Source organism: Poecilia formosa, unplaced genomic scaffold (assembly GCF_000485575.1).
Source record: "Poecilia formosa unplaced genomic scaffold, Poecilia_formosa-5.1.2 Scaffold175, whole genome shotgun sequence".
Taxonomy (NCBI): Eukaryota; Metazoa; Chordata; class Actinopteri; order Cyprinodontiformes; family Poeciliidae; genus Poecilia; species Poecilia formosa.
Window position 1 is genome coordinate 939,673 of NW_006800114.1, and position 14,312 is coordinate 953,984.

The 14,312-nt window shown below is 43.5% G+C and overlaps 1 protein-coding gene across 4 annotated transcripts in view; it reads left to right on the top strand.

The window, feature by feature from the left end:
* xirp2a (xin actin binding repeat containing 2a) overlaps positions 1–13,221 on the top strand; it is a 58,061-nt gene extending 44,840 nt beyond the window's left edge. For all 4 annotated transcript variants that reach the window (XM_016678156.1, XM_016678157.1, XM_016678158.1 and 1 more), the window contains 6 exons: positions 226–306; positions 433–502; positions 922–1,025; positions 2,594–11,789; positions 12,899–13,032; positions 13,129–13,221. In XM_016678156.1, the coding sequence (XP_016533642.1) occupies positions 226–306; positions 433–502; positions 922–1,025; positions 2,594–11,789; positions 12,899–12,993 (9,546 nt within the window). In that variant the 3' untranslated portion in view covers positions 12,994–13,032; positions 13,129–13,221. The remainder of the gene's footprint in view (positions 1–225; positions 307–432; positions 503–921; positions 1,026–2,593; positions 11,790–12,898; positions 13,033–13,128) is intronic.
* Positions 13,222–14,312: the final 1,091 nt, after the last annotated feature.

A 14,312-nucleotide genomic window follows, 5' to 3' on the forward strand; every position in this document is an offset into this window, starting at 1 on the left:
AAACATTTTGAGTGTTAAACTTTTCTTAAAAAAACAAACAAAAAAACGCCAAAACATTTTTAAAGCATTTCAAGGTGTTTTCAGTTGTATCACTGTGATGATGTTTTGACCGTGAAGCACTTTGGGATTTTATCCGTGAAAAGCGCCACACAGCTAAATGTTATTTCCCTTCTTGCTTGTGCCAGTTGTTCCGTGTCAGTGACACCATTGTTCTGCGTTTGACAGGAAGTGTCGAGTTCCTCCGAGGTGACGGTGAAGAGCAGCGCCAGAGAGACGATTCCGGCAACAAGCATTTTGCGGCAAGAGGTATTTGTTACACGATCACTAAAACCTGCCGCCCTTATTATGATACGAACGTCATCTCTAGTCATTTATGGGTGACTGATTGGAAACTCGTTGGAGCGCTAACAGTTTGATGTCGCTGCTTCACAGGTGATCCATGATCAAGGAGTCCACCATAACAACGTGGCTGCGGGTTATGGGAACCATTACGATGAAACAGGTTATTCTGCTCATGCCTTTTATATTGTAATTTAGGGCTTTTATATATATATATATATATATATATATATATATATATATATATATATATATATATATATATATATATATCACAGCGCTGCTTTTGGTCCTGTATGTTAATGATTGTTCGGCACCCCGGGCTGAATAAGGGATGAGCTCTCAAAGCGAGTCAGAGAGCAGATGATTCTCTATTCGGCGCATGGCGGCAAATCTAATCAGGGCAAAGTCAGGGAGGTAAAATATTGGAAAGTGGAAATTGGGCAATCGCTGCCGCATGGTTTCAGAAAATGAAAACTACTCAGGTTTTTAATGAAATGATTTATTTCTCTTTCCTGCTCCCCTGAGCCTCCTCACTTGGAATCACTTAATGAGGCAGCCTTCTTCTTATGTCTAATTCAGTTATGCTTGTCGGCGGAGAGGACCTACCAAAGGTTTCCACCCAGGCTTTGAAGCAACAGTATGAAAAAACGATCGAGGAAGCGGCACCGGCAAAGGAAATTAAGGTAATGATCCTGTCTGTTTATTTAAACCGACGATAAGTTTCTTGTTTTAATGGAGAATCCACATGAAGATGAAGTGGCATTACGAAATCATCCAAAGGGAAATTGTGCATACCGGGAAAAATAATTAGACTGAATAAATGATGTCTGATGGAAACTGAACATTTTCTTCCCCCGTTAAAGAAAAATCTTCCACTAAAACAATCGTTTTCGTTAAGGTTTGCAGTTTAGTAATTAATTTTAGTATCACTAAAAATGCCTGACAGATTGGAAGTAGGTTAAATTAAAGTGTTTAGCATAAGCATTCACACCTCTTGGATGTTTACACTTTTTAATTTCAATGTATTTTATGGGGATTTTATGTGTTCAACATCAAAAAGTGCATAATTGTGAGGCGAAGGAAGTATGTATATCAATTCTCACAACAGATTTCCACTTAATTTCACATCTATACCTGCAATCATTCTGACACGACTATGACTTGATCTAGACCACTGATGTTCTTGCACCGATCAGAATTCTGCACCCCAAAACGAAAACTTTGCATAGTCATTTGTTAAACAGTAATTGAACTATTTTTTTTCCTCCAAGCAACTAACTTCTGCTTTGTTCTTTCATACTTCTGGGCAGGGTTCAGATTTCAGAATTGAACAGCTTGCATAGACTTACTGTTATTGTCACAACGATCTGTGTTCCTCACAGCGCCTCGTTCCATTGAGGCCTCTCCGGAAATGAATTTCCCTCTCTAAACAAGCCCGAACATTTCCAAGTTCATCGCATCGGGCGACTTATTTTTTTTAGCACCTTAGTTCCTTCAGCAGCAGATGGTCTGTGTAAACTCAGCAATTCCAGACTTAACTTCAGCTAAATCGTGTTCAAACTGTGTTTCAAACATGCAGAGATTACGTTTTCATATAACTTTTCTCTCCAGTTTAATCACAACGAATCGGTCTGTTGCTCTCGTTGTGAAGAGTAAATGTGAAAATACATTATAATACAGTTTATGCTATGCATTTTTAAAATTATTTAAATTCTACAGATGTAATAGCAACATTACACATATATTGCTATGAATATAGGTGTATATTATTAGTAATACCAATATATTACTAATAATAATGTTAATAATATATCTTTTTAAATAAAAAAAATTACAAAGTTTCATTTTTTTAATTTGAACCGACTACTGTAGCTCTGTCTGGTCAGATTCTCCTGCAAGAAGCGAAACCACTTTTCAGGTTTTAGTTTGTGAATAGTTTTATCATTTTCCTTGCAGTTATTTTCTCTTCTTTATTGTAGTGTATTACATAAACCCCCAATAAAATACATTAGAGTTTTAGGCTTTAACATGACAAATTGTGTAAAATTAAAAGTGACTGGAGTACTGTATTCATTCTTAAATCAAATGTAGCATTGGATGTCAGCTTGCTTATTTGATAGTTGTATCAAATAGTTTTAATAGTTTTCTCTGTGTTTTATATCACTTAAAGACAAAAAAAATTCCTCTCTAACCACTTTCTTATCATTCTACTGTCCCTCTCTCCGTAAATAAAATAACTTATGAACCACAGGTTGATGTTGATTTCAACCAGTTTCAGTGGGCACCACTACACCAGTCATCCAAAACGTCAACTGTAACTAGTTATGACTCGTCTTCTACTGCAAAAACTGCTTCTGCGGTTGCATCGACCTCATCGGTGACGTATGAGGCAGCAGAACAATCCCCCCCCCCACCTGCAAACGTAATGCAGGTAGCACAAGAACATAGCATCTCCTCTCAGTCCCAGGAAAAAGGATCCCAACAAAAGTTTACCCTTGACAAGAAGCAGTACTTCAAACACAAAAGCATGGCTGAGCTGAAACGCCTCTACAAGCACATACATCCAGAAGTACGTAAGAACCTTGAGGAAGACTTCATGAGTCAGCTTACGGAGGCAGAAAAGGCATCTTTGGAAAGCAAGGAAACGGTAGGTGACGTCCAGCAGACATGCTATATGTTTGAAAATGACGGCAGCAGCTCCAGTGAATGCTCAAGCCCCGACAGAGAATACCTGGAGTGGGAAGAAATACTCAAAGGGGAAGTGCAATCAATGCGGTGGATGTTCGAAAACAAGCCACTTGATACGATCAAAGATGACTCCCCAGATGAAAGTGAGGGAAGAAATATTGCCCAGCAGGAAATTATTGCAGGCAAAGACGTCAGATACACGGCATGGATGTTTGAGACTCAACCCATGGATGCTCTAGGGGCGGAGACTGCAGATGCAACCCAAGAGTCGGAGAAGCAGGCAGAACTCGCACGAGGAGACGTCCGTACTGCAACCTGGCTTTTCGAAACTCAGCCCCTGGATTGCCTGAATAGGATCCACCAAGAAGAGCAGGAGAACGAGTGTGTGGTCACCAAAGACATCACTGGTGGAGATGTGAAAACTGCTAGGTACCTCTTTGAGACGCAGCATCTGGATTCTCTGGGTAAAACTGAAACTGTTGAGGAGAGTCACTTCTTGAACCTGAAGTCTGAGCTGGAAGAGGTGAAGGGGGATGTAAAGACAACCACTCGTATGTTCGAGACACAGCCCATGTGCGTCATCAGGGGGGATTCTGGTGAAATGTTGGAAATTACTACCATCCGGCGGGAGGAGACTGAGAAAGGAGATGTTACAACATCGCGGTGGATGTTTGAAACCCAGCCTCTGGATATGATCAACAAAGATCCTGCAAAAGTAAAGCTGATATGTGGTATTTCCATGGAGGACAATACGCAAGGTGGCGTGAACAAAGGCAGATGGCTTTTTGAGACAAAGACTCTTGACACTATTAAGGATGAGGAATGGGAAACTTCAAGAACTCAGAAGGAACAAATAATTGGAGCGGATGTTAAGAGACACTGCCTTGTTTTTGAGACTCAGCCTATGGATACACTGAAAGATAATGCTAACGCTCGACCTTTGACCCCAGAGGAAATTGTAGGAGGAGATGTTCAGTTAGCCAAACATCGATTTGAAACGGTACCCATGGAAAACCTGAAAGAACTAACCGAAGTCGGAAAACTTAAGAAGGTGACTGCCTCTGAGGAAGAGAAGGGTGATGTCAGACATCAGAAGTGGGTCTTTGAAAGCCAGCCACTGGAGAGCATACGGGAGGAAAAGAAGGAAATTACAAGAACTGTGAACATTGAAGCCCTTGACAAAGGAGATGTGACAAACTACAAAGAGAGGTTTGAAACCTTAGATTTAAGTAAATGTGAAGGGACACAGAAAATCCAGGTAGAAGGTGTCCCAAGTGGGTCAGTTAAGTCCAACAGAGTGCTGTTTGAATCCACTCCAATGTATGCGATGCAGGACAGCTCGGGTCATTACCATGAGGTGAGGACCGTAAGGCGCGAGGAAATTGTGAAGGGAGATGTGCGCAGCTGCAGGTGGATGTTTGAAACACGTCCAATCGACGAATTTGATGAAAGTATCAATAAGTTCCAGATAATAAAAGGGATTTCCAAGCAGGAGATTGAATCTGGGGATGTCAAAACAGCCAAGTGGTTGTTCGAAACTCAGCCACTCGATGCTATAAAATTTTTCAGTAATTTTGAGGATCAAGAACATAAGACCAAGGAAGATATTCAAATTGAGAAAGGGGATGTAAAAACGTGCAGGTGGCTCTTTGAGACCCAGCCGATGGATGTTCTGTATGAAAAGGTGGAAAAAAGTGAGGCAGGAGTGGAGGAAGTGCAAAAAGGGGATGTGAAAACATGCACCTGGCTCTTTGAGACCCAGACGCTTGACAACATTCGCGATCACTCAGAATCAGAAACCGAGACGATTTTGAAAACCTGCACTGTAAAGCAGGAGGACATTCAAGGTAAAGATGTCCAAATGGCTCGCTTCCTCTTTGAAACCGAGAACCTGGAAAACATCACGGGTGAGGACAGCAGTTCTTTCAGGAGGGTCACAGAAATCAATATCCAGTCTGGTGATGTCTCCAGAATGAAATACATCTTTGAGAATCGTTCCTCTGACATTATGAGCTCTACGTCAGAGGAAATGATGCTGAAGCTGAAGAAGCAGCAGGCCGAGGACATCCAAAGAGGAAACGTGGTCAACTGCACCTGGAAGTTTGAGAACCAGCCAATCGACGCTATATGTGACGACAGCACAAAGGCGAGGGAGATCCGCACCATAACCGATGTTCAGGGAGGTGATGTCGACAAGGGCCGCTTCATTTTTGAGACGTACTCTCTGGATCAAATCAAAGATGAGTCGGCAGAGACAAATATTTCAAAACTCACTAGTATCTTTGGAGATGAGATTAAAAAAGGAGACGTGAAAAATTACACTATGATGTTTGAAACCCAGCCACTGTATGCCATTCGTGATAAGGAGGGCCATTATCATGAAGTGACGACTGTTACTAAAGAGGAAATCATAAGAGGAGACGTGGTGGGGGCTCGATGGCTATTTGAGACGAAACCCTTGGATTCAATTAGAGATTCGGAGGAGGTATATGTTATTAAAGCAGTAACGGAGGAAGGCATTAATAAGGGAGACGTTAGCTCTGCTAGGTGGAAATTTGAAACACAACCCCTGGATGAAATTACTGAGGAGATAAAAGTACAATCAAAAACAGTGGCGGATATCCAAGGGGGTGATGTAAAGACGAACAAGCAGCGATTTGAGACTGATGAGATGTCTCAAAAGTACATTAGAACTGTAAGTGTGAGTGAAATTCAGAAAGGCGATGTCAGATCTGCAACATGGATGTTTGAAACCCGCACAATTGATGAGATCCGCGGTGATAGCGAAGAGTACGATGCAATGGAGAGGGTGACAAAGGAGGAAGTGATGAAAGGGGATGTTAAACAGTCTGTGTGGCTCTTTGAGAGGCAACCCCTAGACAGAATCAAAGAAACTGATGGCACAGAGCCTGTTGTGATAAAGGAGGAAATCCCACAGGCAGATGTGAAGACGACTACGTGGCTGTTCGAAACGACTCCATTTCATGAATTCAACGAAAGCAGCATGGAAAAGACCGAAATAATCGGTAAAAGCATAAAGGAGACACTTGAAGAACTTTACTGTCAGAAAATGGTGAACTCCCAGGGGATCCTCATTGAGGCAGATGAAATCGGAGATGTCCGCATGGCCAAGTACAAACTCATGAACCAGGAGGTTCCTCAAATTCAGAAGGAGGAGATCATTAAAGGAGATCTAAGCAATATAATGATGAACCTATTGAATCGCACAGAGACAACCGAAAGGGTCATAACTATTGATAAAGAGGAGCGAGGAGACATCAACACCACAGTGAGACAGCTGTTCAACCAGGAGAGGGGAACAAGTGTTCAGAAAGAGGCAGTTATTCGAGGTGACATCCAAGAGGCGATAGGCAATCTACTGAAGAATGAAGGCTCCTCTAAGCATGGAATCCTGATTCAAGAAGATGAAAAAGGAGACGTTAAGATGACAATCTATTCTCTACTAAATAAAGTGGAGCGATCTAGTATGGAGAAGGAGGATATAATTCAAGGTAATGTCAGCAAAGCCCTTCAGCGTCTTCTGTCCAACTCAGGAGAAGAGGACTCTAAAAGGATAAGGATTGGGGACACTGAAAGGGGTAATGTTAGCTTTTACACAACATGCATCGAGTCTGGAGCTTTGGACTACCTCAAACAGCTGAAATCTGAATCTGATGAGGTTCAAGAAGAGGTGCAGAAGGAGAGTATCATTGGTGGCGATATCGAAGAGACCAAACTCTTGTTGCGGAAGAATCAGCAGCAGATTGGCCGCACTGTGGCTGAAGATGACATAGTGCCAGGTGACGTTCATAGCATTGTTAAGGTATTCATGACAGAGCCCACTGCTGCCTACAAAAACCTAGAGGGTAAGGACATTGTTAAAGGTGATCTTACTGCAACTCTTGATTTATTGACCCAAGCCATCAACCAGAAAGTGGCTGTAGAGAAAGAGGAGGTGGTAAAGGGAGATATTCCCAACACTTTGAAATCTCTCGAGGAGGCCAAGAGTCAAGCCAAAGAACTGGAAAAGCCTGAAATTATCAAAGGTGACATAAGAGGTGCTCTTGAATCACTGGAGAAATCTGCAACCTCAAAAACGGAAGCAACTGTTGACGATTTAGTTCCTGGCAACATCAGAGGAACCCTCAAATCCCTAGAGGAGGCTAAGCAAGCTGTTAAAGAGTTGGAGAAAGAGGAAATAGTTAAAGGAGACATTTTTACTGCCATGCAAAATTTGCATGAGGCATCAAGTGAGAAAAAGACCTACCAGCACCATGTGAGCGAACAAGGGGATGTTAAAGCCACCATTCAGCTTCTGCTTGAGCCAACCACCTCTCCAAAAATGCAACGTAGAGGAAGCATTGAAGGAGACGTGAAAACATCCATAAAATCTCTTTATGAAGGCCAGGAAGTGATGCATGTGGAAAAAGAAGAAGTTGTTAAAGGTGATGTTCAAGGGGCAATAAAGTCCCTGATGCAGAGGAAACAGTATTCAAACAAGAAGCGTATGCATCCTGCCAAGAAAGCAAAAGGGCCCGTGAAAAATCCATCAAGTGTAAAGCAAGCGGAGCATGAAAGCTCACATGAAGCCATGAGTGAGAATGTAGCTCTCACTCCAACCCCCACTGTGAAAAACCTCTCTCAGAGCAGTGAGTCACAGAGGCACACACAGAGGCACCATGAAAGCAAATCGCTGAAAACGCAGGTAATAACCCAAGAGGACCACTCTGTTGCTGTAGTCAAAACAGACAATCCTGCTGGGGCCTCTCATCAGAAGAGCATAAAAGAACAGAAAGACAAAGTGCTGCCCCCACACAAAATACAAGCTCCTAAGCCTATTATGATAAAGAATACGCAGAAGACTATTAATGATCAAACAGAGAATAAAGCTGCGGATGTGACTGTGATGAAAGAGGTGCAAAACACAACACAGATGAATATTTCAAACAAACAAATGTGTGAGACAAAAACAATCAAACAGGTGGAGACTACGGTGACTGAGAAGACTGTCGTGCATAAACAAAACGTAACGGTGTCAGAGCAAACATCACAAAGGCACATGGAGAACAAGGCTCTGGGACAAAAGCAGAATTTCAGAAATCTGAAGAGTGATCACCGAAACCTGGACATGAAAGCGAAGGGCATCATTAAAAAGTCAAAACCGGAGATTCACTTTCCCCCACCCCCCACGTCCCCACCTCCACCATCAGAGTCTGAGCTCTCCCTCCCTCCACCACCATCACCAGTGACGGAGAGCCCGACGTTGTCCAGTTCTAGGCCTCATATCATGAGGCAAGACAGTGACCTGCCACCGCCGCCCCCACCGCCTCCACCTCCTGTGGAATGCATGAAGTCTGAGCCTGAATTTTTCCCACCACCTCCCCCTCCACCAGCACCATCCTCTGTAGGAGGCCAAGATTTTCTTCCTCCTCCTCCATCACAGCAAGAGCTTAACGCAATGCCTCAACTTCCTCCCGCAAAACAAGGGAAGCCAATTGGAAAGCCTTTATTTAAAATCCCCAAGCAGCCAGAACCACCAAAGCAGCCCACACAGCTCAAACCCAAGTGGCAGAAAAAACAGCCAACGCCTCCACCACCTTCCCCCCAGCTTCCTCCTGGTCAAGAAACGGCAGTGTTGACTCACCATAAAGAGGAGGTTAAAGTTCAACAGGTGAAACAGGAAGCAATCCAACAGACCGAAGCATGGAATAAGTCTAAAACAGCTGAGGTGTCATCGACAAGAATTTCAAACATTCCAGTTGTAAAACCAGATCAAAAACAAAGTCCACAGCCGCCCAAAAAAGTGTTTGTCCCTCCCCTCAAACTACCTCCACCTCCAGACCCTGCTCCAGCCCCAAAGGACCGACCATATGCTCGAAAATTTAAAACCCCTCTCATGCTTGCAGAGGAAAGGTACCGCCTGCAAAGAGAGAAAGAGGAAGAAGAAAAAATTAAAGTCTTGACTCCAACTTCACCACAAATGAATATACAATCCTCAGCAGCCAGTGCAGAACTTTCTGTGGCAGAGAGCGGCAAAAAAGAAGAGGCTTTGGAGATAACAAAAGCTAAGAATGAGGAGGAAATAATGACACAAGATTCACCTGTCAAGAAAACACCTTCCCAAATCCCTTTGAGCAAAGCGACAATCTCAGTAATAAATAAAAAGTCAACCCTTGGATCTTCAAATGCGTCCTTAGATAAAAAGCAAGTATCCAGCACTGAAGCCTCTGAAAAAGCCCTCACCTCATCTGATGTGTCTCGGTCTCATCACGAGGCCTCAGAAAAAGAAACCCAGTCCCGCTCCAACGTGGTCGCCGTGTCAATCGCAGAGCAGCAGCAGTTTATTAAGAAATCCAGCACCAAGTCTATCACTGCCTCACAGAACACTGTCCAGGAAAATGCAAATCTTCAAAGCCGGGCTGCGGTCACATTGAAAACAGAGAATGTAAAGAATATCAATGTGGCTCTGACACAGGAGGGAAAAATGAGTCCCTCTTTGCCAACTAAAATTCCAAAGGTAACTCCCAGTTTCAAAGTAAAAACATTTAAAATGCCAACAATGAAGACAGATGAAAAGTCTGACAGTTTGGGGCAAAAAGAAATAATGAAAAGTGAAACTCAATCACATAGAGAGAAAAGTCAGGTGTCAGAGAGCGCTGAATCAAAAGTGCATTTGGAAAGCAACCAGCTTACCTCAGCAAGAACTGAGATGAAGACAGAAGTTAAAGAGAATAAACATCAAGTGCCGCCACCCATGAAGGTTGAAGTGAAGGCTCACACAAAGAAGGGAAAGCAGCTGGCAAAAAGTGAAACCAACGTAAAGTCGTCTCCATCGGTTACTGTTCCAGCACCTCTGGTGGCTATGGTAACATCTGTGCCAACCCATCAAGGACAAAACCTTGTGTCTGTCTCCCATAGTCAGCAGAGCATGAAGACAGAGCACATTCAGACACACAAGGAGGTTGTCGTGACTGAGAGAGTGGTACAGCAGGACCTTCAGAAGCAAGAGGTATCTCGCACGCAACAGCAAGCTAAGCTACAAGCAACACAGACAACGAAAAAGCAGGTAAAAGCAGGGAAGTCAAAAGATGAGTCAAAGGAAGTGCTGATGAAAGGTATAAGTAAATTATCTTGTAAAGATGAAGCGCATACTGAAGATATTACAGATTCAGAGAAATGTGTTGTGATCCAGAAGCTGGTTGCCAGAATAAAAGAACTTGAGGATGCACCGAGCAAAGTAGATTCCAACTCTATCAGGATACTTATAGATGAAGTTCCCGAATGGGCAATGGGCTCGGTCGAGAAAAAGAACTTCAGTGAACTCGCTAAACAGCAGAGCAAGAAAAAGCTGAAAGAGATGATGGTTTATGTGAAGCATATTATTCAGACAAAACTCACAGTTTTGGAGAAAAACCTGACAACAGTGGAAAAGGAAGTTAAAGAAGAAAAAGAGCCACCTATGCTTCCGCCAGTCTCCTCATCTCCACCTGAGTCAGACAGGAACATCATCTGTGGGACAGCTGGAAAACATGCAAGGCCTCTCGGTGGCTCCTTCAAAATAGAAAGGGTGGTGAAACAGAAAAGGTCTGTTCAGGAGAGCAAAGTCCATCAGGAAGTGACCGATCAGAGAATTTCTTCCCCCTTAGCAAGCATTCGAACACCGTCGCCTACTTTTATTACAATTGAATCAAGGAGAGTAGACTCCCCACTCAGAGTAACCCCGTCTCCTCCCCCGTACAAGTCAGTTGGGACACCACCACCCCCTCCTCGCAGAACTTACACCCCTACATCTACTTTCAGCAGAGCCACGCCATCTCCCACTCTGAGCCGCTCCGAAAATCTCATGAAGCTGAGGGATACTACCTCAAAACTTTCACGTGGGATGACTCCACCCCCTCCCATGCCAGTACCAGAGTACTTTGTCTCTGAAAGAGAGCGCACATCCTCGTTCAGTGGCATGGCAACCGGTGTTGACGGAAGCGAGCATGGAGTGGTGGATGTTTCAGAGATGGTGGATTCCATGTTGACGGTGAAGGACAAAAAGTCTTTCTTTGAGGAGGCGCAGAAGACTGAAGTGCACAAAATGTACACCAGGAAGGATCCCATTGACATCCCTGAACGTTTAGGACCGGATGCTGAGGAAGCCACGGAGACCGTGACCATAGACCTTATGAAAGAAGATCTCCCGAGGGTTGATTTATCAAAGCTAGTGAACAGATTTGAGTCTCCCAAACCAAAAGTCTATGCAAGAAAAGATCCCATTGTTATATCAGAGAGACTGGGGAGTGATACTGAAGATACAGAGGCTGACTCGCATACTCCGAAAACCGAAGAAATCCCTACTTTCAACGTCAAAGCGATAAAGGACGTCTTTGAGACCGGAGAGCACGGTTCTCAAGCAGCCCGAGAGCTTAGAGAACAAATAGAACGGCGGGAACATGAGCCAGTGGGTCACACCGAAACAACTTCAGTGTCTGAGCAGTTCTGCAGTGTTGACGACTTTGGTAACGTGACAAGAGAGACGAGGAGTGAGACGCATTCTGGGAGCCTGCTGACTCGCGGTAACCCTCCATCCTACGCTGATGTAGTGAGGGGTAATGTTGTCTCTGTACCGCCTGAAGCCTCCACGGAGGAAATGCTGAAAAACTTCCAGCAGTCATGGGCCGAGAGCCAAGGAGTTTTCCAGAACCTGGGCTTCAGCGTCACTGAGCAGAGGACTTCCCAAACTATAACACACCAGCAGGAGACCTTTGTGGCGGGTAATCTTAACTGTGTAGCATGATGATACTAAAATGGCCTGGTGTGTTTAACTTCCTCTGAGACATTACTTGCACTGTGTGAAAGAACTGGACATGTTATATTGGTTTGAAATAATTCTTTCCATGTTCATATTGCTTGTGCCACCTGTTTTTCTTATTCTGTTTTTTCTTTTTCTTTTTTTTTTCAAATTTGGAATAGCTCACGGTTTGGCAACTGGCAGTTTCACAGCTTTTTGTATCCTCCGGTTGCACTTGGGTCTGTTTATTCATGCCTCTGAAGTGTGAAGCTGGCGACGAAGCTGACATAACCAGCTAATATTTTTCCTTCCTGAGTGTGTAAAGCTGATTTCTCTGAGCAAAAGAGAAAACTGCATGACAAAAACAGTTTTTGCTTAGCTTTATTCAGGATTGAGTAACAGCACTTCTGGACATTTTTGGGAAATAAAAGAAACTGAATAAAACGTGTTGCAACTCGGATACTAATATTTTTTGTGGCTCCAGGCAGGACTTAAACTCTGTTGAAATAATTACAACTAGTTAATCAAATTGCTTTGCTTTGACAAAATGTTGTTGTTTTTTCCATTTTAATTTCAACTAATCTAAAACCAAAATGGGAAATATTCTGGGCACCATTCAGTCTTTTTTTTTTTTTTTTTTTTTTTTTTTTTTTGCCTCATCAGTGGAATTTTGAATTCTCAAAAGAAATTTAATTGAAGTGAGAATTCACATGAATATGCACAGTTATTAAAGGTCATTTATTCTCAACAATTTTTATCTGCCTCTGCTGATAAATTATTTGACCCCTAGGGGGTGCTCACAATCAGGCCTTCATCAGGTTTTGAAGGAAAAGAAGAGAATGTGATGTAATGACAAAAAATAGCTTACCACCTCCTGACGAAGCTGAACACTGTGAATTGTTCACCTCTGATTACAAACTCAGAGGTGAGCTGAGTTTGTAATCAAGGGCACTTTTTTAATTTGGGAAATCATTCTCAGTTTGGAGAACTTTTTTTTTGGTTCAAGTTTACAAAATTCTACCCAGAATATTACCCATAATTTTGTAAGAAATTTCCATGTCTGGACAAGAAATGTTACGCTTTTCTTCGCAGAAAATTCGAGTTCCAGAGTCCGAACTGTGCAAGGTATGTCGGAAGAGAGTGTACCCCATGGAGTCTCTGATCGCAGACAAACAAAACTTCCATAAAAACTGTTTTCGCTGTGAACACTGCAAAGGCAAACTAAGGTAGAATACACTCACATTGCAAAAGGGTTTTTACCGTACTTTTCTTTTTTGGACTAATTTAACATTTTTCTTGTTTGTTTCTGTATTTTTAAATAGCCTCGGCAACTACGCCTCTCTCCATGGACGAATGTACTGCAAGCCACACTACAAGCAACTGTTCAAGTCCAAAGGAAATTATGATGAAGGATTTGGACAAAAGCCACACAGAGAACTTTGGAATAACAAGAACCAGAAGAATTCACCCATTAAATCACCGACACCTGAGAAGAAAGTCATAGACTCCACGTATCCCTCTACGCAGACGACCGTCAACAAATTGGAGGAAGAAAACAAAAGGCCCACCAGCAAAATTTCTGTGGTCTGGCCTCCACAGGTGGACTCACCAAAGAAATCCTTCGCTGTCGAGGAGGAGCTGAAGTTAGTTAAGCCATCGTGGCCCCCTCCCGATGCGTCACACCAAGAAAACGCCATCTCAAATCAACCTACAAAGCCTTCATTAAACGAGACTGCTGTTCAAGAACAAAATGGATGCCAGGAAGCCAAAGGTGACAGTGCGAAAGTAGAGTCTCCTCCAGTTTTAGACGTTCCAAGCTCTGCCGTCGGCGACCCCATGGAGCCAGTGCCTAATGCTCACACTCCAGAGAGTGAGGAATCAAACGGCGTCTCTGATGCTGCGGCTCAAGTGGACTCGGAAATGGACTCTGAAGTGCACGTCGGAGTGGAGAAGAAAGGAGAAAACAAAGAGAATGTCAGCGGAGGTGGGGGCAGCGTAGAGGTGCTGGAGGCAAACGAAGCGAAAAGTGCAGAGAAGATAGAGGAAGTGAGAGTGAATGGACATGACGGGCAGGTGGAAAGCACGGCTTTTAAAAAGGAGGACCGGGAGGAGGCAGATAAGGGAAATAATGACAACTTGAACAACGGGGAGGCAGTAAAGGTCACGCTAATAGACGAGGAGGCAGCGGCAGCACAGGAGCTAAATGGAAATTCTAATAATAACAATAACACTAATAATAGTCAGGCCTTCTGTGACCTGGAAAGCCTGGGTCACGGCCTTAATGAGGAAGAACTGTCTCTTTTTGAGAAAGACACGACAGATTCTGTTCAAACCCATCTGGACTGGATGCCAAGTGAACTGCTACTTTTGGCACAGAGGGATGACGCTTTTGTGCCAGCAGATGCCAAACGTTCCGAAGCCACAAACTGCGACTCAGACGCGCCTCTCCTCACCGAGGCGGCCGAGGGAGGGCTCACTTTCAAACACCCGGCCGCAGAGCAAACGA